Source organism: Canis lupus, chromosome X (genome assembly GCF_003254725.2).
Source record: "Canis lupus dingo isolate Sandy chromosome X, ASM325472v2, whole genome shotgun sequence".
NCBI classification, from domain to species: domain Eukaryota; kingdom Metazoa; phylum Chordata; class Mammalia; order Carnivora; family Canidae; genus Canis; species Canis lupus.
Genome location: NC_064281.1, coordinates 77,426,186 through 77,453,924, shown reverse-complemented (window position 1 = coordinate 77,453,924; position 27,739 = coordinate 77,426,186). Strand labels below are relative to the sequence as shown.

The 27,739-nt window shown below is 44.8% G+C and overlaps 1 protein-coding gene across 1 annotated transcript; it reads left to right on the top strand.

The window, feature by feature from the left end:
- Positions 1–1,416: 1,416 nt before the first annotated feature.
- On the top strand, positions 1,417–27,739 carry LOC112649363 (glycine receptor subunit alpha-4). Its single transcript, XM_025431583.3, has 9 exons — positions 1,417–1,803; positions 4,618–4,748; positions 5,027–5,094; positions 5,723–5,946; positions 6,078–6,160; positions 10,149–10,289; positions 13,239–13,453; positions 18,402–18,551; positions 24,736–27,739. Exons 1-9 carry the CDS (start codon positions 1,733–1,735, stop codon positions 25,024–25,026), a joined length of 1,374 nt encoding a protein of 457 aa, XP_025287368.1. The 5' UTR covers positions 1,417–1,732; the 3' UTR covers positions 25,027–27,739.

Sequence of the window (27,739 nt, the reverse complement as noted above, 5' to 3'; positions counted from 1 at the left end):
AACACAACAGGCCTCTAGAAGAGCTTGTGACCCCCACAAAACCCTATCTGGTGATGCTGGGGGGGATCATTGCAGTCAGCTCTGGAACTGATCCCTGTAAAGTGTCACCAACTCTTCCCCTGTACACACTCAGAACTCAGCAGAGCTGGTGTGAGAGCTTCTGTTGAATTAAAAAATGAAACCCCTTAGCTTCTCACTGTTGTGATTTAGAAGAGAGTTAGAGAATGGAGCTAACAGGGAGGTTGAGAGATAAACTGGGAATGGAGAGAAAGTGAGGGCCAAAGAAGAGGAGGAAACAGACTCAGAAGGTGAGACACAGGGAAGAAACAAGGAGGGAGGTAGAGATGGAGAAAGGCTAGATGGAGGAAAGTAACAGGGAGAGTGAGGAATAGAGTGGAGAAAAAGTGAGAGAGAGAGAGAGAGAGAGAGAGAGAGAGATTAGGGGAGGTCCCAGAGCAGTTGATCTGCTGCCTGGGCAAGTTTGGGGAAGGGTCTAGCAAGAGACCTGTTGCTGCTAAAGCATCTAGATGCTATAAGAAAATGAGCAGAGGCCAGGGAGGAGATATACTTACCATCCTGGGCTCTTTCCTCCATCCAGGGCTTGGTCACCAGGTCATTGCTCTTGGACCCCTTGACTCCTCTGAAGCTTGCAAAGCTTGTTGTGTGCCAGTCCTGCTCTGGCCCTGCCAGGGACACCTATCCCTTCCCACAGCCAAGCTGGGCTGGGGAAAGGGTATCAGGGAAAGGAAGTTTCCAAGAGCTACAGAGGGCTGGCCAAGCTCACCAGAGACAACCTGAGAGAGGAAAGCAGGCAGGGAAAAGGATGTGCAACTACAAGGATGAAGGAGATGGGGCAGGCAGACAGATGGACAGACAGACTGACAGGCCGGCAGACCGCATATGAGGAAGATTCTGGAGTTCCTCTGTTTCATCCATGTCCTGCGCCTCCATCCAGAGGGTTGAGGAAAAGCTGCCCCAGCTCTTGGCCTCCCTCTTGCCTCCTCTCAAACCTGAAGCTGTGGGCTTGAGAAAACCCAGTGGCTCTGCCTAAATCCTCTCAGGTCTTTTTCTCCCTCACAAAAATTATTAGGACATTATAGCTCTGGCCCCAGCTTAGCTCCAGGCTAAAAGAGATGCTGCTGGGGAGCTGAGAACAGCGCAGCCTGCATGCACTCCTCCAACTGGAGAGTTAGAAGCTGGACAGAACACCTCCAGCCTGCTCCAAGTGGCAGCCCAAGCTCCTCCACAGCACACACAGATCCCAACACGCTCTGAACCCCACTCCAGCTGTCTGCGACTGTGCCTTTAAATTGCTGCTTTCCAAGGGTGCATCTGGGGGGGAGGTGGGAGGGAGGGAAACTTCTTCCTACAAGTCTCCCTCCTCCCCTCCAAGACTCTCCAGGGTTTGGAGAGTGCTGCCCAAAGAGAATCTCCTTCAGCTCCCTAGGAGGCAGGCTGAGGCCCTCCAGAACCCCAGGCGAGCTAGAGCAAGAGCCGGTAGGGTAGGGTTATCTGTGTCAGGATCATTTCCAGGGGAATAGTTCTGGCCCCTGACTGGTGAAAAGAGCAGAAGAGGAGAGAGAGCGCACAACTCTTAGCCCAGCCCCACGGGCTCCTTGTGAGCAGACCAAGTTGGAGGAAGGCTCTGTATTTTCTGCAGCGTTCCCCTTTGCTGAGATATCCCTCTCACCTTGGCAGCCAGGCTAAGAAACTGCTCCAGAGTCCCTGCGGAATGACAACTCTCGTTCCTGTAACCCTCTCCTTCCTTCTCCTCTGGACCCTGCCAGGGCAGGTCCTCTTCAGGTGAGCTGAGTTGGGGTGAGAAGGAGTGCATGCAAACACTGGCTGGGGGCAGCAGGGGCTTCTGGTACAGTTTCCTCTAAGTTTACAAAAAGCCCACAATCTGGAGGGCTCCAGGTCAGGCACACCCTCCCCCAGTCAGGACCCAGGGAGCCTTTCATGAGGAATGCCAAAGCCCCAGAGCTGGTGGGAAGCCTTCTGCATGGGTGAGAGCTTCCTGGGCCTGGGTAGGGGCTAGGTAGCTGAGCCCCAGAACGGACGCCATCTGTCTTGCCATCCTTTCCTGTCTTCCCACCAGCATGGCCACACACTGCTCAGATTCCTAAAAATGACACCAACATCTGTCAGCTGCCCACCAAAGAGGCTTCGGGTAGCAGGGGTTTGCCCTAAACTGTATCAGAATGAACCTGGGCTGAGGAAACCTTGTCTCCTGTGCAGTCACCCTGCCTGTGCACGCCTGGCTGCTTTCTGTCCTCAAAGGGGCACTGAGTAGAAGTCATATTCTGGGTTTTTGAGGGCAAGATATGCTTTGGGCTCCCTGTAAATGTCCCCCTACCCATTCCCACTTTCTCATGAGACCAGGAGCCAGTCTGGGTGGATGGGGTGAGTTGAAGAGGAAAGGTGACTGTGGTTTGGGCTGAACTGGTCTTAAGAAGAGTGCTTCCCAAGGTTGGGCTAGGTGCCACTGCAATATCCTCTTCCTCCTCTTAATTCAAAAAAGCACACCAGGACTACTTGTCTCCAAGGCACCTCCTGCCTCACAGCTTGCGAACACATTGGCTGGCAATATGTGTGGGGCAGCGAACTTCCTAAGAGTGAAAAGTAGCCCAAAGTAGAATGGCAGCTCAGCTGGAGTCAATAGGAGGATGCAGGCAGAGGGGGGAATGCAGCTGGGGCTCATTGGCCCTCCTGGAGGAGAGACTACCTCAAGGCCCTAGCTTTGGTGGTAGAATTCCCACCTGAGCAATTAGAGCAAAACAGGACTTTAGAAAGTCTGGAGTCAAGGTCCATCATTGTAAATATGGAAACTGAGTCCTAGAGATGGGTAGTGACCTGTCCAAGGTCTGCACCCACTAGCAGAATCAGAATTCTCCCCTACCTCACCCCAGGGCCTTGCATGAGCAAGATTTTCAGCTCCAGAACCTCCTGGGTCCTGCCAGTATTTGGGACTTTCCAGGAATGAAAGGGAGGAAAAAGGGGCTGCATCCAGTGACTCTCTTCTCAGGTCCACAGACAAGGTAGCCCCAGAAAAGCTCTGTGACAGGAATTGGGGCCCAAGACAGCTAAGCCCACAGCCTGTTACAGGGTCCTGGGGCTGGGACTACTGGGACAGGTGACCTGAGAATGGGGCTGAAGATGGTGGCAAGAAGAGTCTGGCTGCCCCATGTACAGCGCCATGTGGTCTCCCAGCAGGCAGGTGGCAGGCAGCCAGGAGAAGCACCTGGCCAGCAAGGACACCCTGTGGTGAAGTCACAGACTTCTGCTTGCTCTAGCACCACTGCCAGCCTCCTCGGATTTTCAGAGCCTGCTTAAGCCACCTGCTCTGGCAGCCCCTGCTTGGGGCCACAGTGGCCTTTGTTCCCAGGGTAAGGGCTTCTTCCTGTTCAGAGGATTCAAGGAGGCAGGATACTAGGAGGTCAGAATGTGGTTTCCACTAACCTTCCAGACTCTGGTTCCCTGGCAGCCCATGCTGGGCTGCTTGCATCATAGCATTGTGATAGATGGACTTAGTATTGAAGTTAATAGCTCTGGGTTAGAATCTTGGCTTTACCATTTACTAGCTATGTGATCACAAATGTCACTTTACTTGCTGACCCTCATCTATATAAGAGGGATCATAATAAGCCTTATCTGAGAGGACCAACATGAGGACTAAACTAGATAAGGTAAATAAAGTGTATAGCATGGTGCCTTAGCTATTTTTATTATTTTATTGCTCCTAGTGCATATGATCTATATGGCATGGTATATAGATGCATTGTTAATCAGGGGCCCATTGGCTCAAAGAGCGCTAGACCCAGAAGGACAGCATTAACCCTGCCTCCCAGCCCCAGAGTGTGGCAACAGTAGTGGCAGTGGGGGAGCTAGCTCTAGTGACTAGCATAAAGATGATGGCAGGATGGAGCAGGAGGAGTGGACCCAGCCAGGAGTCTAGCCTGAGCTTAGCCCTGAGCCCTATCCCACCATTCAAGGCTGAGCTCCTGATGCCTAATCTGGCTATTGGCTGGTAAGCAGATAAGCATGTGGAAGGGACTTTGCTGCTCTTAGAAGGAAAATTGTCAGGGAAAAAGGGCCAGCCTCTAGGTTAGGCCAAAGCACACTGGCCTCTTCCTCAAAATCAAGCTGTTGGGGGGAAAAGATGGAATTTGACCTTCTCAGCATAACCATCCTATTGGAGTCTTTCTCATACTCCTAGAGCCCTGCTTCCTCATCTATTTTGTTGCCAAAGTGAGTTTACAAGCCTGCTGCTGCCCCAACCATGAACTAAGGTCTAGGCCAAAACATAGCTTCCTGCTAGAGCAAACACCAGAAGCCAAGCTTCCCTCTCTAGAAGCTGGATCCCTATTTGCTAGCAGTTCAGTATGAAGGCCAAGCAACTGAAACCAACTCTCAGAGATGCAAATTGTCCTTGAGTCCTTCCCATCTTTGGTTAAGCCAAAATATTACAGCAGCCACATGGAACCCAGAGTCCCATTTTCTCCTATCTTCCTGCCTGATGGGGAGACCAGCCAGAGGTGTGTGGGGACAGGAAATGAGAGGGTCTGTGATAAATGTAGAATACAATTGTCCTCAGACTTCCTTATCTCTCCTGTCTAGGGTGGCCTTGGCAAAAGAGGAAATGAAATCTGGGACCAAGGGACCCCAGCCCATGTCCCCCTCTGATTTCCTGGACAAGCTTATGGGGCGAACATCTGGATATGATGCTAGGATTCGACCCAATTTTAAAGGTAAGAAGCAGTCCTCCTACAAAAACGCTTTCTTCTCCACTTCTTTTGGGAACACACTGCCATGCCAGGCCCTATTGGCTACCCCAAGGACAGGAGGCTGGACATACAGGGATAACGCTAACAGTTCAGGAGCTTCCCTTCCCTATTGCTTATGGGCCTATATAGCTGGCACTGTCTTCTAGCAGTGCCCTGGCCTCAAGCTCAGGGAGGGAGTCCTGGAAACTGCTTGCGGCCTTTTGGAGTGCCCTGCTGATATGGCTGTGTTCTGCGACCCTTAGGCCCACCTGTGAATGTGACTTGCAACATCTTCATCAACAGTTTTGGCTCTGTCACCGAGACTACTATGGTAAGAAGTCTCCCTATTCCCTGTTTCCATTCTTGTGTGAATGGAAGAAACCCACCAGATATCAAGACTTTCCTCCCTCTACTGTCCTCTCCCTGCTTTGTGGTCATGAGATGTCTGAAGTTGGTCACTGGGAGATATCTTTCCCCAGCCTGGGGTTTCAGTGGCTAAAGGCAGACTAGCCTAATGAACAGATGGTCAAGCATAGGAAGTGGCTTGGTACAGAACACAGACTTCAGAATCAGACAACCCTGTGTTCAAATTCTGACAACCATCTAATAGTTGTGTAACAGGTTGTTTAAATCTCCCCTTGTTTCAGTTTCCTCATCTGTAAAATAGGGACCATAACAGTACCCTCCTCACAGTGTTGGTGTAATATTTAAATGAAATGATGCCTATAAAGAAAGCCTTAGCAAAGAACCCAGCTCATAGTAAGTGGTTAATAAATGCTTTCCCCCTTCCCATCTTTGCCATATCAGCACAAAAGCAGGCTCCTTCTCCAGTGAAAAATGCCTACTGCCTCTGAGATGCACTCCCAGCATTTCTTCCTCATGGTCCTCCTTCCCATGTAGGCTTGCTGGGCTCCTGGAATAGTATTGCCTTTGATGGGCCCATCTGTACACCCTCCCAGGACTATCGGGTGAATGTCTTCTTGCGGCAACAGTGGAATGATCCGCGCCTAGCCTACCAAGAATATCCTGATGACTCTTTGGACCTCGATCCCTCTATGCTGGATTCTATCTGGAAGCCAGACCTGTTCTTTGCCAATGAGAAAGGGGCCAACTTCCATGAGGTGACCACAGACAACAAGTTACTGCGCATCTTCAAGAATGGGAATGTGCTCTACAGCATCAGGTGCACCTGATGAGGAGAGTTTGGGTCAAGGGGAAGCAGCCAGATAGAGGCTGAGGGGTGGGAAAAGGATCCCCTGTACCATACCAGGTCCCAGTAAGTTGATGTCATTTCTTTTTTGCTGTCCTTGCCAGGCTGACCCTCATTTTATCCTGCCCAATGGACCTCAAGAACTTCCCCATGGACATCCAGACATGCACCATGCAGCTGGAGAGCTGTAAGTGTCTCTAGAGAGTCACAGAGCAAGGTCTGGAATATCAGGTAGTTAACCCCATCCCATGATGTTCCAAATGAGAAAAGGGCAACCCAGAATCAGGACTTATCCAAGCACACACAGTCAACTGTTGGCATAGATGAGACTAGGAGCCAGGACTCACTAACACCCAACCCAATATGTTTTTCCATCCTCACACTATTTACTGGTTTGGCTATTCTGCGGGCCTGGGGAATGGGACAGCACCAGCTTTACATACAAATGTGCTTGTGCTGGTTGTTAGGGGAGGGGCATTTGAAGGACACCTCCTCTGCCTAAAGATATCCCCTCTCACAGTGCCTGAGATAATTCTACCTTTACTCTCTGTGAGTTAAGACATTCAAAACTACCTATAAAAATGCCAGAGTTGGCAGAGGGGGTACTCTTGAACTCTGGTTCCACATGAACACAGATAACTTTTGTAGAGAAGTGGGAGAAGACAGTTCTACGTATACAACAGTGCCCAGGGTAGCAAAGTCAGCAAAGGGCTACTCTGTGGCAGGGCTGCCAGCTTATGGGGGCTGCCCCAATTGCAGAGAAGTCAAAGGACAACAAGGCTGGACCATCACCTATGTGTACTCTTACCCCATCTCCTGAGTAAGGTGAGACTGTGAAATCAATACACATCCACTTAATCCTCAGAGATTTGTCAGGCTGTTTCCAACATATAATAATAGTGATGGGTAGAATGTGTCCCATGTTGTCAGCTCTTTCGAGTGCATAAGCCACTTTCACATTCAGGTTCTTTTTTTTTTAATTTATTTTTTATTGGTGTTCAATTTACTAACATACAGAATAACCCCCAGTGCCCGTCACCCATTCACTCCCACCCCCCGCCCTCCTCCCCTTCCACCACCCCTAGTTCGTTTCCCAGAGTTAGCAGTCTTTACGTTCTGTCTCCCTTTCTGATATTTCCCACACATTTCTTCCCCCTTCCCTTATATTCCCTTTCACTATTATTTATATTCCCCAAATGAATGAGAACATATAATGTTTGTCCTTCTCCGACTGGCTTACTTCACTCAGCATAATACCCTCCAGTTCCATCCACGTTGAAGCAAATGGTGGGTATTTGTCATTTCTAATAGCTGAGTAATATTCCATTGTATACATAAACCACATCTTCTTTATCCATTCATCTTCTTTATCCACCGAGGCTCCTTCCACAGTTTGGCTATCGTGGCCATTGCTGCTATAAACATCGGGGTGCAGGTGTCCCGGCGTTTCATTGCATTTGTATCTTTGGGGTAAATCCCCAACAGTGCAATTGTTGGGTCGTAGGGCAAGTATATTTTTAACTGATTGAGGAACCTCCACACAGTTTTCCAGAGTGGCTGCACCAGTTCACATTCCCACCAACAGTGTATGAGGGTTCCCTTTTCTCCGCATCCTCTCCAACATTTGTTGTTTCCTGCCTTGTTAATTTTCCCCATTCTCACTGGTGTGAGGTGGTATCTCATTGTGGTTTTGATTTGTATTTCCCTGATGGCAAGTGATGCAGAGCATTTTCTCATGTGCATGTTGGCCATGTCTATGTCTTCCTCTGTGAGATGTCTGTTCATGTCTTTTGCCCATTTCATGATTGGACTGTTTGTTTCTTTGGTGTTGAGTTTAAGAAGTTCTTTATAGATCTTGGAAACTAGCCCTTTATCTGATATGTCATTTGCAAATATCTTCTCCCATTCTGTAGGTTGTCTTTGAGTTTTGTTGACTGTATCCTTTGCTGTGCAAAAGCTTCTTATCTTGATGAAGTCCCAATAGTTCACTTTTGCTTTTGTTTCTTTTGCCTTCGTGGATGTATCTTGCAAGAAGTTACTATGGCCGAGTTCAAAAAGGGTGTTGCCTGTGTTCTTCTCTAGGATTTTGATGGAATCTTGTCTCACATTTAGATCTTTCATCCATTTTGAGTTTATCTTTGTGTATGGTGAAAGAGAGTGGTCTAGTTTCATTCTTCTGCATGTGGATGTCCAATTTTCCCAGCACCATTTATTGAAGAGACTGTCTTTCTTCCAATGGATATTCTTTCCTCCTTTATCGAATATTAGTTGCCAATAGGATCCAACAGTACATTAAAAAAATTATTCACCATGACCAAGTAGGATTTATCCCTGGGACACAAGGCTGGTTCAACACCCGTAAAACAATCAATGTGATTCATCATATCAGCAAGAGAAAAACCAAGAACCATATGATCCTCTCATTGGATGCAGAGAAAGCATTTGACAAAATACAGCATCCATTCCTGATCAAAACTCTTCAGAGTGTAGGGATAGAGGGAACATTCCTCGACATCTTAAAAGCCATCTATGAAAAGCCCACAGCAAATATCATTCTCAATGGGGAAGCACTGGGAGCCTTTCCCCTAAGATCAGGAACAAGACAGGGATGTCCACTCTCACCACTGCTGTTCAACATAGTACTGGAAGTCCTAGCCTCAGCAATCAGACAACAAAAAGACATTAAAGGCATTCAAATTGGCAAAGAAGTCAAACTCTCCCTCTTCGCCGATGACATGATACTCTACATAGAAAACCCAAAAGTCTCCACCCCAAGATTGCTAGAACTCATACAGCAATTCGGTAGCGTGGCAGGATACAAAATCAATGCCCAGAAGTCAGTGGCATTTCTATACACTAACAATGAGACTGAAGAAAGAGAAATTAAGGAGTCAATCCCATTTACAATTGCACCCAAAAGCATAAGATACCTAGGAATAAACCTAACCAAAGATGTAAAGGATCTATACCCTCAAAACTATAGAACACTTCTGAAAGAAATTGAGGAAGACACAAAGAGATGGAAAAATATTCCATGCTCATGGATTGGCAGAATTAATATTGTGAAAATGTCAATGTTACCCAGGGCAATATACACGTTTAATACAGTCCCTATCAAAATACCATGGACTTTCTTCAGAGAGTTAGAACAAATTATTTTAAGATTTGTGTGGAATCAGAAAAGACCCCGAATAGCCAGGGGAATTTTAAAAAAGAAAACCATATCTGGGGGCATCACAATGCCAGATTTCAGGTTGTACTACAAAGCTGTGGTCATCAAGACAGTGTGGTACTGGCACAAAAACAGACACATAGATCAGTGGAACAGAATAGAGAATCCAGAAGTGGACCCTGAACTTTATGGGCAACTAATATTCGATAAAGGAGGAAAGACTATCCATTGGAAGAAACACATTCAGGTTCTTATGGCTGCCTCAAAACAACTCTGAAAAGTAGGTGGAGCATTTTTCAGAAGGAAGAATGAGTTGCCCCGAGTCACATAGCTACTTTGAGTCAAGGCCCTACACTGGACATCTGTGAGCCTCAGTGTTTCTTCTCCCATTTCTACTTGACATGTGTGAATATGGTCATAAAATGGTAGGAGCTTTGACAAACTGCTAGCTATCTGTGAGCAACTTGGCATGTTCAGATGTTAACTCTCAATCTGCCCCAGTTCAGGGCCCTGGCTAGGAGTCTGTGGTGTGCACATTGTCCCATGCGTGACTGGCAGGGTATAAATAGCTCTTTCCTCCCTGGGGTGAGGTTGCAGAAGCCCTGACTCTGAGGCTGGCTCAGCTCAAGACATGTGGCCAGTACACATGCTTACTCCCCTGGATTTGAGATATGGCAGGAGGTTCCCAGCTGGGTTCCTTGACATCATTCCAACTCTTTCGACCTGCTTTCCTAGGTCTGCCAGAATAATTTCTCTCTGTGCCTTTTTAAAGCTTGAGAACTAGGTAGAAGAGGAGTCTGGAGTCTTTCTGATTTACCTACTTAGGATGGGTCCACTTGACCAAGTACCCTCTTCAGAAAGATTTCCCCTTCCAAGATGGGCATGAAGTTCCTAAAACCTAGGCCTTACCTCCTCATCTGTTCTTTTCTGCTAGTTCTAACCCTTTCCCTACCCCCACCCAGCACCACATTCTGCAGCCCTCTGCCATCTCTGTCACTTTTAGTTGGCTACACCATGAATGACCTCGTGTTTGAGTGGCTGGAAGATGCTCCCGCTGTCCAAGTGGCTGAGGGGCTGACTCTGCCCCAGTTTATCTTGCGAGATGAGAAGGACCTAGGCTACTGTACCAAGCACTACAACACAGGTAAAAACCAGGATCTTTACTGACTGTGAGCCACAGAAGGGCCTCCAGATGGGAGGGAAGGGGGCAAGACAGCCAGTTTTTATTGAAAGTGCCAGATGTGCTAAGTGCTTTATATGCCTTATCTCATCATGGTAGGAATTATCAGCCCTATTTTAAATCAATTGCCCAAGTCACACACCTAGAAAACGGCTGACTTAGAATTCAAATCCAGATCTAATTCCAAAGCCTGTATTTTAGTCCCTTTCACATGCTGCAGAGGAAATGGGCCTATCCCAATAAGTGGCAGGAGTGTCTCACCTGTCCTGGGCCCAGCCTGTGGAAGGTGGGGAATCTACATCTGGGAGTAGCCAATGGCTGAGCTAAATCACGAAGCATTAGACTTTAGGGCACTGGCAGGTTTACTATCCACATCTCAAACCACAACCACCATTGCCCAATTCTTGAACTGGCTGTTTTCCCAGGTGTGAAATGTGGGCCAGGAAGTGGAGAAAGGTTGCTTTTCCAGCCTAAACATCTGCTCCCTGTAGCTTCCTGAAGAGCTACTTGTTCCTCAGTTCCCCTGGCAACTTGGAAACAAAGTGCTATGACCCTGAGATAGAAGCCAGAGGCTCAAGAGGGGAGATCCTGGATACCTACTTCCTATGGCATGCTGACATGCTTTGGGTGCCACCCTCTCAATATGTGTGTTGGTGTATATAGTGTGTGCAAAGTAGGGAGAGGAACAGGCCATGAATTTAGAAATGCTGGTGGGAGTGGAAATTGGTAGAACCTTTATTGGGGAGAAAAATGGCAATTTGTATATAGGTCAGTGGTGTTCAAACTCTGCTGTGCATTACATTTTCCTGGGGACCCTGTTAAAATGTTGATTACTGGGCTCTGCCTCTCAGAGATTCTGATTATATGCACTTGGAGTGATGCCCAGAAATCTGCATTTGAACAAGCATCCTTAGGATTCTGATGCAGATGGTCCAGGGGGGCATACTTTGAAAAACTGTAAAAGCTAAAAATTTTTCCCCTACATGTTGATCTAGGAATGTTCATCCAGGAATCCCACTCCTTGGAACTTATTATAAGGAAGTATTCCAAAATACTAGATCACTGCTTATACTAGCAAAAACTTGGCACTGTTCTAAATATCCACTAACAGGACGGAGGTTAAATAAATGACACAGTGTGCTTGGTGGAATATTATCCAGATGTTAAAAAGGATACTTGCAAAATGCTTATATCAACATGGAAAGTACAAGTGGAAAAGGCTAAGATTCACACTTGTATACACAGAATCATTATATTGTGGTAAAAGAAAAAAAAAACAAAAATATGTGTTTAAAATCCTGGGAGGAAATAGCACTAAATGTTGCTAACTTTGAGTGATACAATGGATAAAACCAAGAACTTTGGAATTAGATAAAGCTGAATTTGAATTATAGCTCCACTATCTATAAGTTGGGTACCCTTGAGAAACATAAGTTAATCTCTTTGAGCCTCAGTATCCTTATATGTAAAATGGGAAATAATGATTTCACCTGCTCCAAATAGTTGCTATGGAATTTCAATAAGATAAACTATATAAAGTCAGGGCACTTAGTAGGGCTTGATAAATGTGAGCTTATAAATATCATTGAACTTATAAGCATTATTTTTCTCTAATTCTCACTTTTTTCTTATACTAAATAAGTTTTAATTTTGTAATTAAAATAAAACCACCATAGGGTAACTGTGTGACAGGCATTAAGGATGGCACACAATAAGATGAGCACTGGGTGTTATACTTTATGTTGGCAAGTTGAATTTAAATAAAATTTAAAAGATAAATAAAATAAAACCACCACTACCAAAAATAGATAGGTAGATAGATAGATGATAGATAGGTAAAATGAGGGAAGGAAGAAAGGAAGGAAAGAAAATATGGATACCTAGCAAAGATATGTCATAACAAGAAGCCTGGAGTGAGGTGGACTCAGGGAAGAGTAGGAGATCACAGCATCACACAGTATGTAAAAGCCATAATCAACCATTGATGAAATTACTAGCCTTGAGGAATCAGATCTGATAAGAGTAAGCCTAGCCCAGAATAAAATAGCAATATACACATTCTCTGCTTTTGGCTTTGGTTATCCTATACCCCTGCCATGGGGAGAAGCTCTGAGCTAGGTTTTCTTAGCCTCAGGGCATAGGAATCTAGGTAAAATGAAGATGGCTGGCAGAGGAGGCAGAGCACTGGTACATGTGCTTTGGACCAATGCACTTTTTGGTGGTGGAATAGAATGCTGCTGTCTCACATTCTCTGGGCACCCTCTGCCCACTGTTGAGATCTGGTCTCTGTTAGACACTCCAGATATTTCCTATCCAGCTTTTATCGCTTGCTTGAGACACAGGCCGTGTTTATTTCAGTGAATCATTGTTGCTAGAGCTTCTGGGGTAGCAGCAAGCTCAAGCAAGGCTGCTGAGATTTAGGCAGAGTCTAAATTCATTGCTTTATTAATAATGATAGTATCAACTACCTAAATGTTCAACATCCCAGATACATTATTTAATTCCTACAATGATGGAGTTGATATTGTTGTTGTTCTGTTTTACAGACAAGGAAACTGCAGCTCATATAGCCTGGGTGTTTGTCTGTCACACAGCTAGTGAGTGGAAGGTTTCAGGATTCAAACCCAGGCAGTCTGGCTCTGGAGCCCTTCTGTTCTTAATCCTCTTGCTGTATGGTCAAGTGGAAGGCACACTGCTGGAAACTAGTGTTTAGAGCAAGAGGTCAAGTCTGAGAGCTTCCTCAGAACGTACATCTGATGCTCCCTGGGGCCATTTTGAAAGGCCCTTTTTTTGCCCAGTTGAGGTACCCAGAGGCTAGCCCACAGAGATAGGGATGCCCTAGTCAGTCCTGCCCCTCGTGCTCAGCTCCAGGCTGGGGACCTGAGGCCTGATATCTCACCTCTTTCCTTGCAGGGAAATTCACCTGCATCGAGGTAAAGTTTCACCTGGAACGGCAGATGGGCTACTATCTGATTCAGATGTACATCCCCAGCCTACTCATCGTCATCCTGTCCTGGGTCTCCTTCTGGATCAACATGGATGCTGCCCCTGCCCGTGTGAGCCTAGGCATCACTACTGTGCTCACCATGACAACTCAGAGCTCTGGCTCTCGGGCCTCTTTGCCTAAGGTGAAGAGACATGCAAGGAACTTGCTTGCTATAGAGCTTCCCATTACCCATTCATCCTTTGTTCTCTTCTGCTATTTGCCTTAGATTTAAGGTAGAGGAGAGCCACTGAGCAAGAGAAGGTGGCCAGAGTTTTCTCTTCCCCTACAGTATACTGCTAATGATATTGCTAATGTTGTGGAAGCTGGGGTTGTGGGTATTGTCTGGCTAGGGAATGACGGAGACAGTGTCTGACTTACTTTGACTTTCATCAGGAAATGCTAGCATGTCCAAATCAAAAGACTCTTAGCAAGTAGAAATTCCCATTCTCTCATGGTATTGATGAGGTGAATACAGCCCAAAGGGCATGACCCATAGGAAACAAAAAAAAATACATAAGGATTTTATTTTATTTTATTTTATTTTATTTTATTTAAGAGTTTATTTTTGCAAGAGAGAGAAAATGAGCACAAGCCAGGGGAAGGGGTAGAAGAAGAAGCAGAGTCCCTGATGCAGGACTTGATCGCAAGACTCTGCAATCATGACCTAAACCAAAAGCAGATGCTTAACTGACTGAGCCACCCAGGCACCCCAAAATATAAGGATTTTATTTTTTTAAAGATCGTTTATTCATGAGAGACACACAGAGAGAGGCAGAGACATAGACAGAGGGAGAAGCAGGCTCCAACACAGGGAGCCTGATGTGGGACTTCATCCTGGGACTCTGAGATCATGCCCTGAGCCAAAGGTAGACACTCAACCACTGAGCCACTCAGCGGGACTTATAAAGGCCCAAATATAAGGATTTTAAACCAACATCTGTCTCTTATTATGTCAGAAGCTGGACACTATTATGCTCTCTAGAGATCTAGAGATAATGCCCATTCTTTTGGAGTGAGGAAATGGCAGTTAAAGTCAATGGATTCTAAATGTCTGTGGCCTGGCGATGCTTTGATTACACAGAGAGATTTGTGCTTATGAGACTGGGCCCAGATTCTCCCTGCCTTGTGTCTTCATGTAGGGAATTTAGAGGCCACCTCAATGTCCTTACAGTCAGCAAGGCTCTGAAAATTTAGGAGTAAGCTGATTCACTCATTTAATAAATACTTATTGAGCATATACTATGTACCAGACACTGTTCTAGGCCATGGAGAAATAATGGGAAGCAAATGCAACATAGTTACTTGTGGATCTTACTGTGAACATATGCCCTCTCATTTTGATTTGATGGGAACTAGGCCCTGTGATCTCCCATCTCCCAGTGTTTATGCCTAAGAAGATATTTACAGGGGACTTAAACAGGAGGTAATGGAGCATCCATAGTGAATTTACAAATTTGCCATGCTGGTGATGTAGTGGTTAAGAGTAGGAGATAGGAGTCAGGCAGATTTTGGTTTAAGTCCCAGCCTCATCATTTACTGATGGCAATCTTAGGTAATTCCTTAACCTTTCAGTCTCTTTACCTGTGACATGGGAATAAGAATATTATATCTTCCATAGGGTTATTGCAAGAAAAAAGATAATGTATTAACATAGACAATTATAATTGTTAGGTATCTGGGTGAAAAGAATGGAACGGTGGACCTAGGGCTAAAACAGCCAGTGATGTTCCCAATTGTTTTTGAGTTGCTAGAAACCTTTTGAGGTAATCCAAAGGCCTTTAGTGATAAACGATAACAAAACTCTGATTAGAATCAGGTGTCTCAGGGGAAGTTGTCAGAAAGTATTTCCTATAAATGTGTTTCCTAAATGGACAGGCGTATTGGAGAGGCTGTGTAAGACAAATGGAGCAAAGGACCAGGGGGGCTGTGATGGCCATGTTGTGGTAGTAGCCTTGTAGGAAGACCAGAGGCAGGAAAGTAGTTCAGACCTTAGAAACCTGCCCTAGTTTATTGCAGCTACCATGCAAGGAGATTCTTCTCTAACCCAGGGAGGTTGCAATTAGTGCCTTATTCTTGCCAAGAGAACTTCCTTTTCCAATCCCCTCCTGTGAGCAAGTACAATCTGTCTGCTCCTAGGACTCACTTAGTGTCCTGATTTGGAAAAAAATGGACTTTGTTGGAGGGTTGTTTGTTTGCAGTATTTGATGTCTTCTCATCAGATTTTGATGACTTTTTGTGGCCTCACTGGCTAGTAAGCAAAATATGTAGGCATTTACCCCAAACTAGACTCATTGGCCAGCCCACAAAGCAATGGACTGAGAAAGCTCCCTTGAGTTTGTGCAATGTTAGATTTAGTGGGAGCCCTAAGGAAAGAGATGGGACAAATTCAGGGGCTTCTAAAAGGCACAGCAATTTCACTCCCAATACAACTCTAGTGTCCAGGATGAGAGAAGCAGAAGCTCACTTGTAATGGAACTCAGCAGGGATGGTCAGTCCTCATGCTCCCAGGTAAACCACTCCTTCCTTGCCTTTATGGGGGCTCCCAAAGGTATTGATGACTATCTCTTTGGCAGCTCTTAGTCTACACAACTCTGGGTAGCTCAAAACAGGATGGAAGGGCTCAATGGAAGTTTCTGCCAGAGACTGACATATTAGACCTAAAGTTGCAGCAGGGAGGAGGGACACAATTTTCTTGAGAACCTATGCCCTAAATGGCCCACTGCTTCAGGGGCAGGTCATAGTGAGGAGGGCCAAAAGAGCAAACTGAAGCCCACAGAGACAAATACATTGCTAAAGCATCCACTCATCCATCCATCCATTCAAAAAATATTTGCTATGTGCCGGCCACTCAACTAGGCCTGGGGATAGAAGAGTGAACACAGTAGAAACAGTCCCTGCCATCAAACAGCTCACAATCTAGTTAGGGAAATGGCCAAGTGTATTTGATGGATGCTAAGAAGGTGTAGGTAACTTGGGCAACCAACATATAGCAAGGGCAACCAGTCCATACTGGTATGATTAGGGAAGGATTCCCACAGGATGTGGTATCTAAAGTGAACATTTAAAAGTTATCAAGTTAAAAGAGACACACAGAGAGATTGTTTCCTTGGGAAATTACGGAAATAATTTGTCATGGCAGCATACAGACTGCAAGAGGCAAGATGAGGCTGAAGAAGTAGGCAGGGGCTAGAGGTCATGCTAAGGGGAGCATAGACTATATCCTAAAAATAATGGAGAGCCATGAAGGGTTGTAAACAGAGGAATGATATAATCAGATTTACATTTTGAAAACAAAACTCTGACTGCTGTCTGGAGAACAGATTGGAGGTGGCAAACATGGATGCAGGGAGACCATTTGGGAAAGTGTTTGAGTCATTCAAATGAGCTAGGATAGTGAGTGGACAGATTCCACAGATATTTAAAGTGCATTATTGACTCATTCCACAGATATTTAAGGTGCATTATTGACTCATTATTAATAAGGTTTTATTCTTGCAGCTCAAGGTGTCCTTTTCTTTTGATGGTCCAAAGCCTTTATGGACCTCCCTTGTCATTACCTCATTATAGATTTTCATAGCACTTACTCGAAATCCCTGGGGACACAGTGGGACTGGGAGATGGTGAATGAAATAGGATGCCCTCTTAATAGGTGGCAAAGTGGAAACACTAAGGGATACTTAATCAGGGATTCCTAGAAACCCACCACTACCACCTAACTGGAATTGCCTTAAAAGAGATAGATAGGGCAGGTTTTCTCAACCTTAGCACTATTGCCATTTTAGACCTTATAATTGTTGTGTGTATGTATGTATATATGTGTGCCGGGGGAATTACTGTGCATTGTAGGATGTTTAGCAGCGGATCTGCCCTCCATCCACTAGATGCCAGTAATAACCCTTGCCAAAATTGTGCAACCAAAAAATGTTTCTAAAAATTGCCAAATGCCACTTAGGTGAGGAGGTGAGGTGGAAGGGGGCATCACAGGTTAAGAACCACTAAGGTTATCCAGTGAGACCTGCTCCTTACCTGGAAACTGTAGTACCCTCACTGTTCAACAAAACTGGTGAAAGAGGTTGTCTGTCATGAATCCTACTCCTACTGGGGAGCCCTATGAGGTGGGCTCAGCAGCTCAAAACTATGTAAGGAATCCATCTGGCTGAGGTGGTGATAGGACTTCATAAACCTAAGTTCTATACTCCTCCCAGCCCCATCCAGCCAAAACCCCACTCTAGGGGAGGTAAGTGTTCAATCTTTATGAAGGAAATGGGAGGGGAAAGTACTTAAAGGCTTCCAAGGCAAGTAGTGGGAGAGCCCTAAGAACTGGATAGGTAGAGGCCAACAGTACCTTGAAAATTAAAGAAGTATCCATAGCCAGGGGTTGGATTGTACTTCCTTGGGCCACTGAGTTCAATTCTTCAGCAAGGCCTCTCATAAAGATCAACAGGAAAAACCATAGCCAAGAGAATTATGGAGGTGGAGGAAAAGGAAGGAATTCCTAGTTGGATATTGAGACTGCAGCCTCGATGAATGGTAGTGCCACAGAATTGAAAGCCCAGAACCTCCAAATCCTACTGCCACATTCTTACTGGGTAATCTTGGTTATGACTTTTCTTCTTTAGGTTTCAAGTGTCCTCACATGTTTCATGTGGGAATAACCAACCCTACCCAGTTTCCATCAGAACTGTGAGGACCCTAGGAGATAACAGAGGGCAAACAAATACACTGTTCATGTTCATTACTGTTTATTGAAGAAGAAAATTAGAAGAAAATAAGAATGAAAAGAATAATAAGCAGAATCAGGAACAGAAGTATGAAAAGAATAAAGAAAGAAAGGAAAAGAAGTATAGGGAGGAAAGGCAGATAGGAGTGGAGGGTGGAGAGTACAGAGAAGTGAATGATGATGGGTAGCCCTATCTCCTTGATATGGGCCTTCAGGCAATGGAACATATTGTGGAAATCTTCTTTAACAACCAGAAGAAATTCAGGATAAAACTGAAAAATAGCAGGCAGTTGATATGGGCTGGCAAACCACTGGATAGGCCATAGAAGGACTCCAAAAAGATTGATTGTTCTGTTGGTGGATGTTGCAGGTGTCCTATGTGAAGGCAATTGACATCTGGATGGCTGTGTGTTTGCTCTTCGTGTTCTCTGCCCTCCTGGAGTACGCTGCTGTCAATTTTGTCTCTTGTCAGCATAAGGAATTCATACGACTTCGAAGAAGGCAGAGACGCCAACGCATGGTAATTATAACTAGGGAGGGGCCCATTTCCTTTCTCCTTTGGACTCCTTCCTCCCTACTACTCCTCCCATAAACCAAGACTCCATATAGGGCTACAAGGACTAAACAATGATTGTCTAGGATTGTCTAGGATTGCCTAGTCCAGGCAATCAGGAACCCTGGATTCTAGTCCTAAACTGAACACAGATAGGCTAAGTACTTTACCCTCTTTGATTCCATTTCTTTATATGTCCAATGGGACATTAATCCCTGTAGAGCATTCTAGTAGAGTGATTAAGAGCATGGATACACAGGGCCCTGGCTGGCTCAGTCAGAAGTGTATGTGACTCTTGATCTTGGGGTCATGAGGTTGAGCCCCATGTTTGCTATAGAGATCACTTAAAAATAAATAAATAAACTTTAAAAGAGAGAACATGGGCACAGTGCCTGATACATAGTAACCACTGAAAAAAAGGTTAGCTCATATTAGAATAATATCAATTTAGTTAATATGAGATTATTTTGAGAATTAGTAATGGCTGCTCCTGGCTCTCCCCTCACCCAGGAGGAAGATAACCCAGATTGCCATATTTTGATTGGTGGTTAAGAATTCAAGAGTCAGGCATGGGGGCCTTTCTAGGGGACCATTATAAAAGGGTTCCTATAGCTAAGCTGGAATTGAAAAAAAAAAAAACAACACTACTTGCCTCTTCTGGCTGTTGGATTTCTTCACCTTGCTCTTCTTCTTCTTTTTTTTTTTTTTTTAAAGCGGGCTCCATGCAGGGAGCCCGATGTGGGACTCGACCCCGGGTCTCCAGGATCACGCCCTGGGCCGAAGGCGGCGCTAAACCGCTGAGCCACCCAGCTGCCCCTTCACCTTGCTCTTCAATGGGTGCATCAGAGTTGTTGGATGTATCAGAGTTGTTGGGTATAAGCTGTTGTTCTCCCTCACTCTTGTTAACCCCATTTCTTCTACAGTAGAATGATCACCTGGGGGAAATAGAGAGCTTGCGGCCCTGCACAACAGGTCATTTGCCCCTCCCCATTACCCAGACAATGGGTGCTAGATACATGGTCATGACAACAGGGGTGCTTAGGCTACTCTCAAAGAAGCAAGTGCCTAATTATGAGCAAAGTCAAAAGCCTTTGCTGAGCCACATACTGGCCCCTTAATCATCAGACACAGTTCTGGTCTACCTTGAGCTCTGACTCCTTGTTTTCTGCCCAATCTGGGGGATCTAAAGCCAGAGGAGATACACTATGACCTCTGAGGGGAGAGAAAATGATGATCTGACCCCAGTGGCTCCAGCCTACCTAGCACTAAGTCTTTTCTCTCTTTGTAATAACTATCCCACACCCCCGCTGCTCCTGGGATGCCCCGACTATATGTCCACACTAAAAATATCTTTAAAACTACCTCCGGGATCTCATATCCCTGGGAAGATCCCTTTCTGCTAAGAGCAGGGCTCCTGCCTTATCTATTGGTTTGTCGGAATGTATCAGTTCTTGCCTGAACTTTAGTCGGGCTCTGGGAAACACGCCCTCTAGTGGATTGATCCACAACTGCATCTCTTTGAGTAGGATTCCTTCAAGAGACTTAAAGCCTTTCCTATCCCATTACTGAGGATTAGAAAAAATATACACACTTGGCAGAAGGGAAAGAAAAGGAAATGCTCCCTTGGGGACCTGAGTGGCTCAGTGGTTGAGCATCTATCTGCCTTTGCCTCAGGTCACGGTCCTGGGGTCCTGGGATTGAGTCCCACATCAGGCTCTGCAGGGAGCCTGCTTCTCCCTCTGTCTATGTCTCTGCCTCTCTCTCTCTCTGTGTCTCTCATGAATAAATGGATAAAATCTTTTTTTAAAAAAAGAAAGAAAATGCTCCCTTTTCTAAGCAAACTCTCCACCTCACCCCCTTTAGCTGTGTTAAATCTGCCCGCAAGTACCAAAATCTTATTTTTGTAGGGACTTTGATTTTGATGCCTTCTGAATTCCTACCTTGCAAAAATATTAAGAGCAGGCTGCCAACCAGTTCCAGTGTCCTTTTGCTAACTAAATTGCCTGTGTGGATGTTTCAGCAACAGAAGACTGCTGTGTTTACTGTAGAGCTATTCCAGGTTGACCCTAGTCCCGTCCGCTTCCCTGCACCTCTCCAGCCCCCAACTGCACAGCCCGTCTCCTCCTGGTCATATATAAGTTGATCCTGATGTCATAATGGAGTCTGTCATAACCAGTGCTCAATTATTACAACGTTGTAGCAGCAGCCTAGGCCCTGCTTAGGCTCCTGGATCCTGCCAGAAAGTGGGTTGGGCTTAATATTAATGTAAATAAAACCTGAAAATCAAAACCTGTGCCTAAATTAGCCCATGTCCCTTTTTGAGTTCCATAAAGCCATTTCTATCCCAGCAAAACTGGTGCAAGAATCCTGGAGGTCACTGAGCAAGCTGAAAAAGTTGATGCAGTTTATATATTTCCAGAACCTCTCTCTGCGCCCTGCCATTGCAGGTAGAAAAGCAAAGGCCTTTGGTCTAAGAGGAGTCCTCTTAGGGAAGGGGAGAGCATCCATGATTTTCCGCGAGCCCTTAGCCAGGAGCAAGTTAGGAGTATTTTAGGAGCCAGCCAGCTCCTGGTTTAATCGTGCTCTTCTCTAATCTCTCCTCAACCACCCATCTCTACTGCATGGTGGTTTCCTTCCATGTCACTGTCTAAAGTAGTTTAATTTCTTTTCCATATATTTCTACTTTGTCTTCCAAGCTAGGCTTATACTTCACAGAGAAGAGCCTTTCTTTTTTATAACCTCAACAGGACCTAGTACCAGGCTCTGGACATAGCAGCCACATTGCCCATTCCACCAACATTTGCAGGCTGATTGGAGAGGGCTCTTTTTCAAGCTAGACAGAGAGGAAGCCTTGCCATTATCCACAGAATAACTTGAGAAATTGAAGAAATTTCAAAATACTGCCAAGTCCTCTCAGGGGTTTGGTCCTAGAACCCTACTTGCCTCTCTCCATCTCCCAGCACCCCCATTCTTCAGTCTCTTCTTTTTATTCACTCAATTATATCACTGAATACCTATCACTTTTTTCCCATCTACACACCTTACCTCCCACACTGTGTATTCCTTCCCCAATTTGGTTTTGGAATATCTTTACTGTCTAGTTCCCCAGCCCTCCTCCCCTATAGATAGCTGCAACAAAAATATTCTATTTCAACAGCCATGGAAGCCACAAAGTGATGTTTAAGTCTCTATTATCTCTCCCAACACACACACACACACACACACACACACACACACCACACACACACATACACACTCCTCATAATTTGGTTTAAATAGATAATATTCATATTTGGGACCCCCACCCTTGGATTTTAGGCCACTTGTCTTTGCTCCCCCAACTGCAAGTGGTACAATATGTTAAAATCAAAAAGAGCTAAGGGCAGCTTACTCTAGTAGTCATATTTTTTATCCCATGTGAGATGACTTTTTTTTCCAGCCTGGGAAATATATCCAAATAATTCTCTTTAGATTTACTATGATTGGAGAAAAGAAAAGGTAATTAAATCTATAGAAACAGAAATAGCTGTTGGATTCAACTTTCTCTTTCAGAACCTTTTGCAAACAAATATATTCTACCCTTTATCATCTAGCTTAGGGGCTGAGGAGAACAGAATGAGTAGTAGAAAACTGGGGGTGTGAGGGATCCTGAAATGGAAAACAAAAGAGCAAATAATTTTATTTACTCCCTCATTTTTCAATTACTTGGAAGATGTTTTGTTTACCTCTGGTTCTTCATTTCTAACATGGGTCCAGCATACACTATGCAGGAAAAGCGTGAAAATGAACTAGAAAATACAAGTTAGGTGAGCCAAGGCCTTTGGTGACAGGTTATGGAGGTAACTTTGAGCAGAAAGCTAAAGCTGCCCCACTATAACTCAGGGTCAAAACACAGCCACAGAAGTGAATTGCCTCTGGCTTATACACCTATAACTCTCTCCACAGAGACTGCAAAATTAAAAATTGAGTAGCAAAGCTCTCTGGTTGGCTGATTTAGAGAGATTCTTTCCTATGCCAAAAGTGCCACTTTTTCTAGACGCTGACGGGCATCAGGCCATTGTGCAGGGGTGGGGCAAGGAGTGATCATTTTTCCTGCCAAGCACTTTGTAACTGAGTAAGACTCTCTTCTGAGTAGACTCTTCAGTTTGAGACCCTGAAAGGATGCTGGCTTCATGAGAACAAAGCTATTTCCTGTCCTATATTCTGAAGCATGTGGCTCATCTGACCATTCATTCATTCAACTGATATCTACTGGGTGCCTACTAGATGCCAGGCACTGTGCTGGGGACATGGCAGTAAATAAGACCAATGCCCTTTCCGAGGTTTGTCCTATGAGCCCACAGGAAGCAGAGAAATATGGGATCTGTTGGTGAATCTGTGGCCTGAGGTTGCCTGCCCCTGATGCCCAGTGACAGGCTCAACTTTCTAGTGATGTAATAATCAAGGGCTACTGGGACCCACCACACCAATATCTCACCTACAAAGTCACTTTTCAATGTGTTACCAAGTTGTAGAGATCCCATTATAAAGACCCTATGATGTCTTACTAACTGTACAATGTGTGTAAACCTACTTCATCCACATTTTATGTGTATTGATGGTATATCTATTCAATAAACATGTACACTATTCTGTTTTAGCCCTGAATGTCCTGAGTCTCAGGAAGACCTCAGTCCTGGGCAAATCAAGAAGGTAGTTGGTATCATCCCACAAGGGGACATTTCACTTCAGGTGATTTCTTAGATAGCAGAAGCTTTTACTCCTGTGAATATCAACACTTTCAAAAATTGTAACCATCTTTGATTACAGTATTTTTAGGTTCTGGTATATACTTACCTGTCTTCTAATTTCCAGGCTGCAAACCATCACTTCTGATGGCAATGTGTGCTTTAGAAGTAGACAAAATTAGGCATGTCTGGGTTGTATATACACTAAGAGTAAATAGGTTCTGAATGGGGGCCTAAAGGGTTCTCATATGAGTAAAGCTCTCTCTCTCTCTCTCTCTCTCTCTCTCTCTATTGATGACTTAGGGGCTTTGGTCATTTTTTTCCCTCTTTATTTCCTTCTATGTCTCCCTCTCATTCTCCCTCTATTTCTATTTCCAGCTCTCTCTTTCTGTCCTTACTTCCTGGCTCTTCAGCTGTTACAGCTACTTATGGTTCTCAGCTGACTATTGGATAAATGAACGTTGTGTAGTCTGCTACATTTCTTTTTTTTATAGTTTTTTTTTAATTTTTTAAAATTTATTTATGATAGTCACAGAGAGAGAGAGAGAGAGAGAGAGAGAGAGGCAGAAACACAGGCAGAGGGAGAAGCAGGCTCCATGCACCGGGAGCCCCACGTGGGATTCGATCCCGGGTCTCCAGGATCGCGCCCTGGGCCAAAGGCAGGCGCTAAACCGCTGTGCCACCCAGGGATCCCGCTGCTACATTTCTTAATGCAGATATAAAATTTACTTCCCCAGTGGGAACATGTTCGTCATAATGCATATATTGTAAATAAATGGAATGTGCACTGGATAATAAATGTTATCCTAGATGTACTGACCCTTTGTCAAAATCTGCTGATTTGCAGAGAAGCACATATATTTATAATAATCAATTTTACCCTAATTTGGATGACCCACTAGGTTATTTAAAGCTTTTGTAATTTTCAGCTTTGAGTTGAGATAAACAATTTTTAAAGGTACTATATACAAGGAGAATTAATTTTGCAGCTTTTGAAAGTCATTAAAGTCAAGTTCACCAAGTCTAAATATCTTAGCTATCCATTCTAAAGGTTTTATTGTTCTATTTATTCTGTTGATTACCAGTCAGAGATAACTTGACATTGAGATATCCTTCTCACAGTGGGTTGGCACGTCACTGGGTTTTAAATGGCTCTAAATAATTCTATACATTTTAAAAAGGCAGCTTGGGGTTTGTCTGCAGCTTGGGGTTTGTCTATAATATATACCATATATACTGTGCATAGCTGCTTAGCATACATCTATCTCATGAATAGTATTGTGCCCATAAAAAAGCATGCAGTGGGCCTGTGTACCCATCCACCTGTCTGCATAGCATCACCTATGAGATATCTGTGTGTGGCCTAGTCTTTATTCCTCTGCCTTAGAGCTATAACCTCAAATTCTGTGTTTCATGTAATTCAGGAGGAAGATATCATCCGAGAGAATCGCTTCTATTTCCATGGCTATGGCCTGGGCCACTGCTTGCAGGCAAGGGATGGAGGCCTAATGGAAGGTTCTGGCATTTACACCCCCCAACCTCCAGCCCCTCTTCTAAGAGAAAAAAAAACCATGCGGAAACTCTATGTGGACCAAGCCAAGCAGATTGACACCATCTCCCGGGCTGTCTTCCCTTTCACTTTCCTCATCTTCAACACCTTCTACTGGGTTGTCTATAAAGTGCTATGGTCAGAAGATATTCACCAGGCACTGTGAATAGGGTGAAGGCTAGAGAGTGCAGCTGTTGGCTTCCTGCTTCCTCCTGAGTGGGCCTTCTCCCTCCATTAGATTCCATCAGGGGCTTGGGCAATTCATTTCTGATCTCCCACTCAAAACCTCAATGGCCAATCTCAAAGCTATGTGGGTCTACACTGCATGATGCCAATGGTGGCTGTACTTAGAAAGATGGCTTCTCTGCTCTAATCTGGTTCTTCTCCTTGTTATCCTATTTCTCACAAGAGTAAGATTTGGCCATGTTCCTGGGGCAGGGATGGTATTCTTCCCTTGCTGGAGCCTCTCTGTTTTCCAATTCTCCAATGGAGAATATTCAGACCATTGCTGCTATATTCTGGCATTTGTTATCTTAACTTGTATGATTCTTTGCTCTGCCACCTCCCACCCAGACTGACCTTTACTCTGCCTTCTGTCCCTCCCACCACAGACTCAAATAAGGAGTCTTTCCCATCCACAAGTGATGCCCTGTGTGACCCAGTTTTCCTTGACTGTGGGAGGAAAGCAAGGTGATAGGTTCCCTACCTCTCAGCAAGGTTGAAACAGTCATGGACTACTCTGAGGTAAGGCGTTGCTATATGACTCAACAGAGAGGTCTTCAATCTCACAGGATGCGCAACACTGTCAGAATTGGGGAAGGAATCTTGGACTCTCAAAAAAGCCACCATTCCAGATCCATCTGAGCTTCCAGTTCTCAGAAATATTTGTTTTATTCCCTAACTAGTATGGTGGCAAAGTGTGTTTGGCTTCTTGGGAGTGTAAAAAAAGAAAAATGCTTACTCTTTAAGAAACTTACTCAACAATGCTAGAAAACTTTCAAGAAAAGTGAGATTCAAGGTAGTAGGACCCAGTAGATGTAAAATATAGAAACTATTCTCAGAGAATCTTTTGTTGCCTGGGCTTTCATTTGTTTCTTCTTTTTCTCCAAAGTCTCTTTATTTCCCAGGACTCCTCATTTTCTGCTTGCTCCTTAATCTTCTTTCAGTGAGCAAATAATAGTGCCATCCAACCTTGCCTAGGATAAAGTAGGCTTCAAGCTTTCTGGAAAGAAACTAGGCATATAGAAGACCCCTATCCTGGACAAAACATTGGCTCTGCCAACCTCACGGTAGTAGTCGTAAAAGTTAAAGAGTTACAAGTTGTAGTTATTTCTTAACCCTTCTCTTATTCCCTTCTCATTCCACAGTGAAGAAGGGTAGCAGTCAGAGCTACCAGAAATGTCAGAATAGAGAAGGTGTGGAAGAGCCCATTTCAGGCCTAAAATACCACTGGGACATGGGGAAGCATGGGTCTGGTATTCTGAATCCTTTCAAGTGACATGAATATGAAGAATAAAAAGGGAATATTAAAGTACAGAGCTAACAGCTGGAAGACAGGTGATCAAATGACCTCTTAAATATCTTGTCCTTTTCTCTGGACCTAGAATAATTAACTATGTAAGTCCAATCTTTCTCCCTCCCTCTCCCTCCCTGTTTCCTTTCTCCATACCCTTTCTTCCCTCCCTCAATTTGTCAAAATGGTGTTCCAAATTGAAAGTCAATAAATCTAATGACCAAAGTAAATCCTATACTCAAAGCGAGAGCTCATCTTTCTTTCCCCCTTTTTCCTATTGAGCTTGTCTGCTCTTTCCTGTTCCCTGAGATACTCTTCTTGTCTGTCTCTTGGCTTTGAGGAGAGCATTCTGAGCTGACCAGGGCAGCTGGACCAGGAGTTAATCTTGCTGATGGTATTAATGATAACTCTGGTGCTAATGAGATTCAAAACTAAAGGACTGGCTTAAGGCAGGAGATTAAATTAAGAGGGCAGAGAGTTCCTGTTTTCCCATTTCTGTCCAGGTAGTGCCCATCAATGAGAGGCTACAAGCAATACCCCTTTGAAAGGAGCAGAGAGTATCTCTTTGATACTCTCCATGGCAGGGCTGGAGTGTCAGGCTACTGCAGCCCGAAGGCGGGGGTAGCGGGGGTGGACTATGGAGATGAGCTTACTGCACAGAGCTCTACTTGTTAAAGATCTTGTCCAGATGGGCCAAACTGCACAAATCTGCCCTGTTGGAAGTCTCAAGAACAATGCCCTGGAGACAGCCACAGCACTGAGCAATAGAGCCTGCCCAACTGGGACTCAGATCAGGCATCAGCTGGTGCTGGGAGCCAAAGAAGCCAAAGTACCAACCAACATAATAGCCCAAAGGAGTCCACAAAGCTACTCAGAGGCAATGCCAGGTGGAAGGTACTGTCCTTCTCTATCAGAGCCCCCAAGTGGAGAAGGGAGACACATGGTGTCAGCAACAAGTGCAAGTGGCTTTCATTTTCCTCACCCCTTCCCACACATATACAGAGGAAGGAAGATGGGAAAATCGGGTCCCACTGGAAACATCTGACACCTAGCAATCCATTTAATCATGACATTCTTGAACTTGGACTCTTTTCACCACAGTGAATTGGCAAGAGGTGATAGAAGAGACTCACCTGAAGGTCACTTCCTTTTACCCTCATAGTACTTACTCCTCCAGAGATCTGGAGGAACTACTGGATCCTACTTTCTGACTAAACCACATATGAAAGTGATTTTAAGTTTTAAAACAGCATATTTTTTCCTTTTTTTAAAAAGTAAGCTTCACACCCAACATGGGGCCTGAACTGATGACCCTGAGATCAAGAGTCATGCTCCACCGACTAAGCCAGCCAGGTGTCCCAAAACA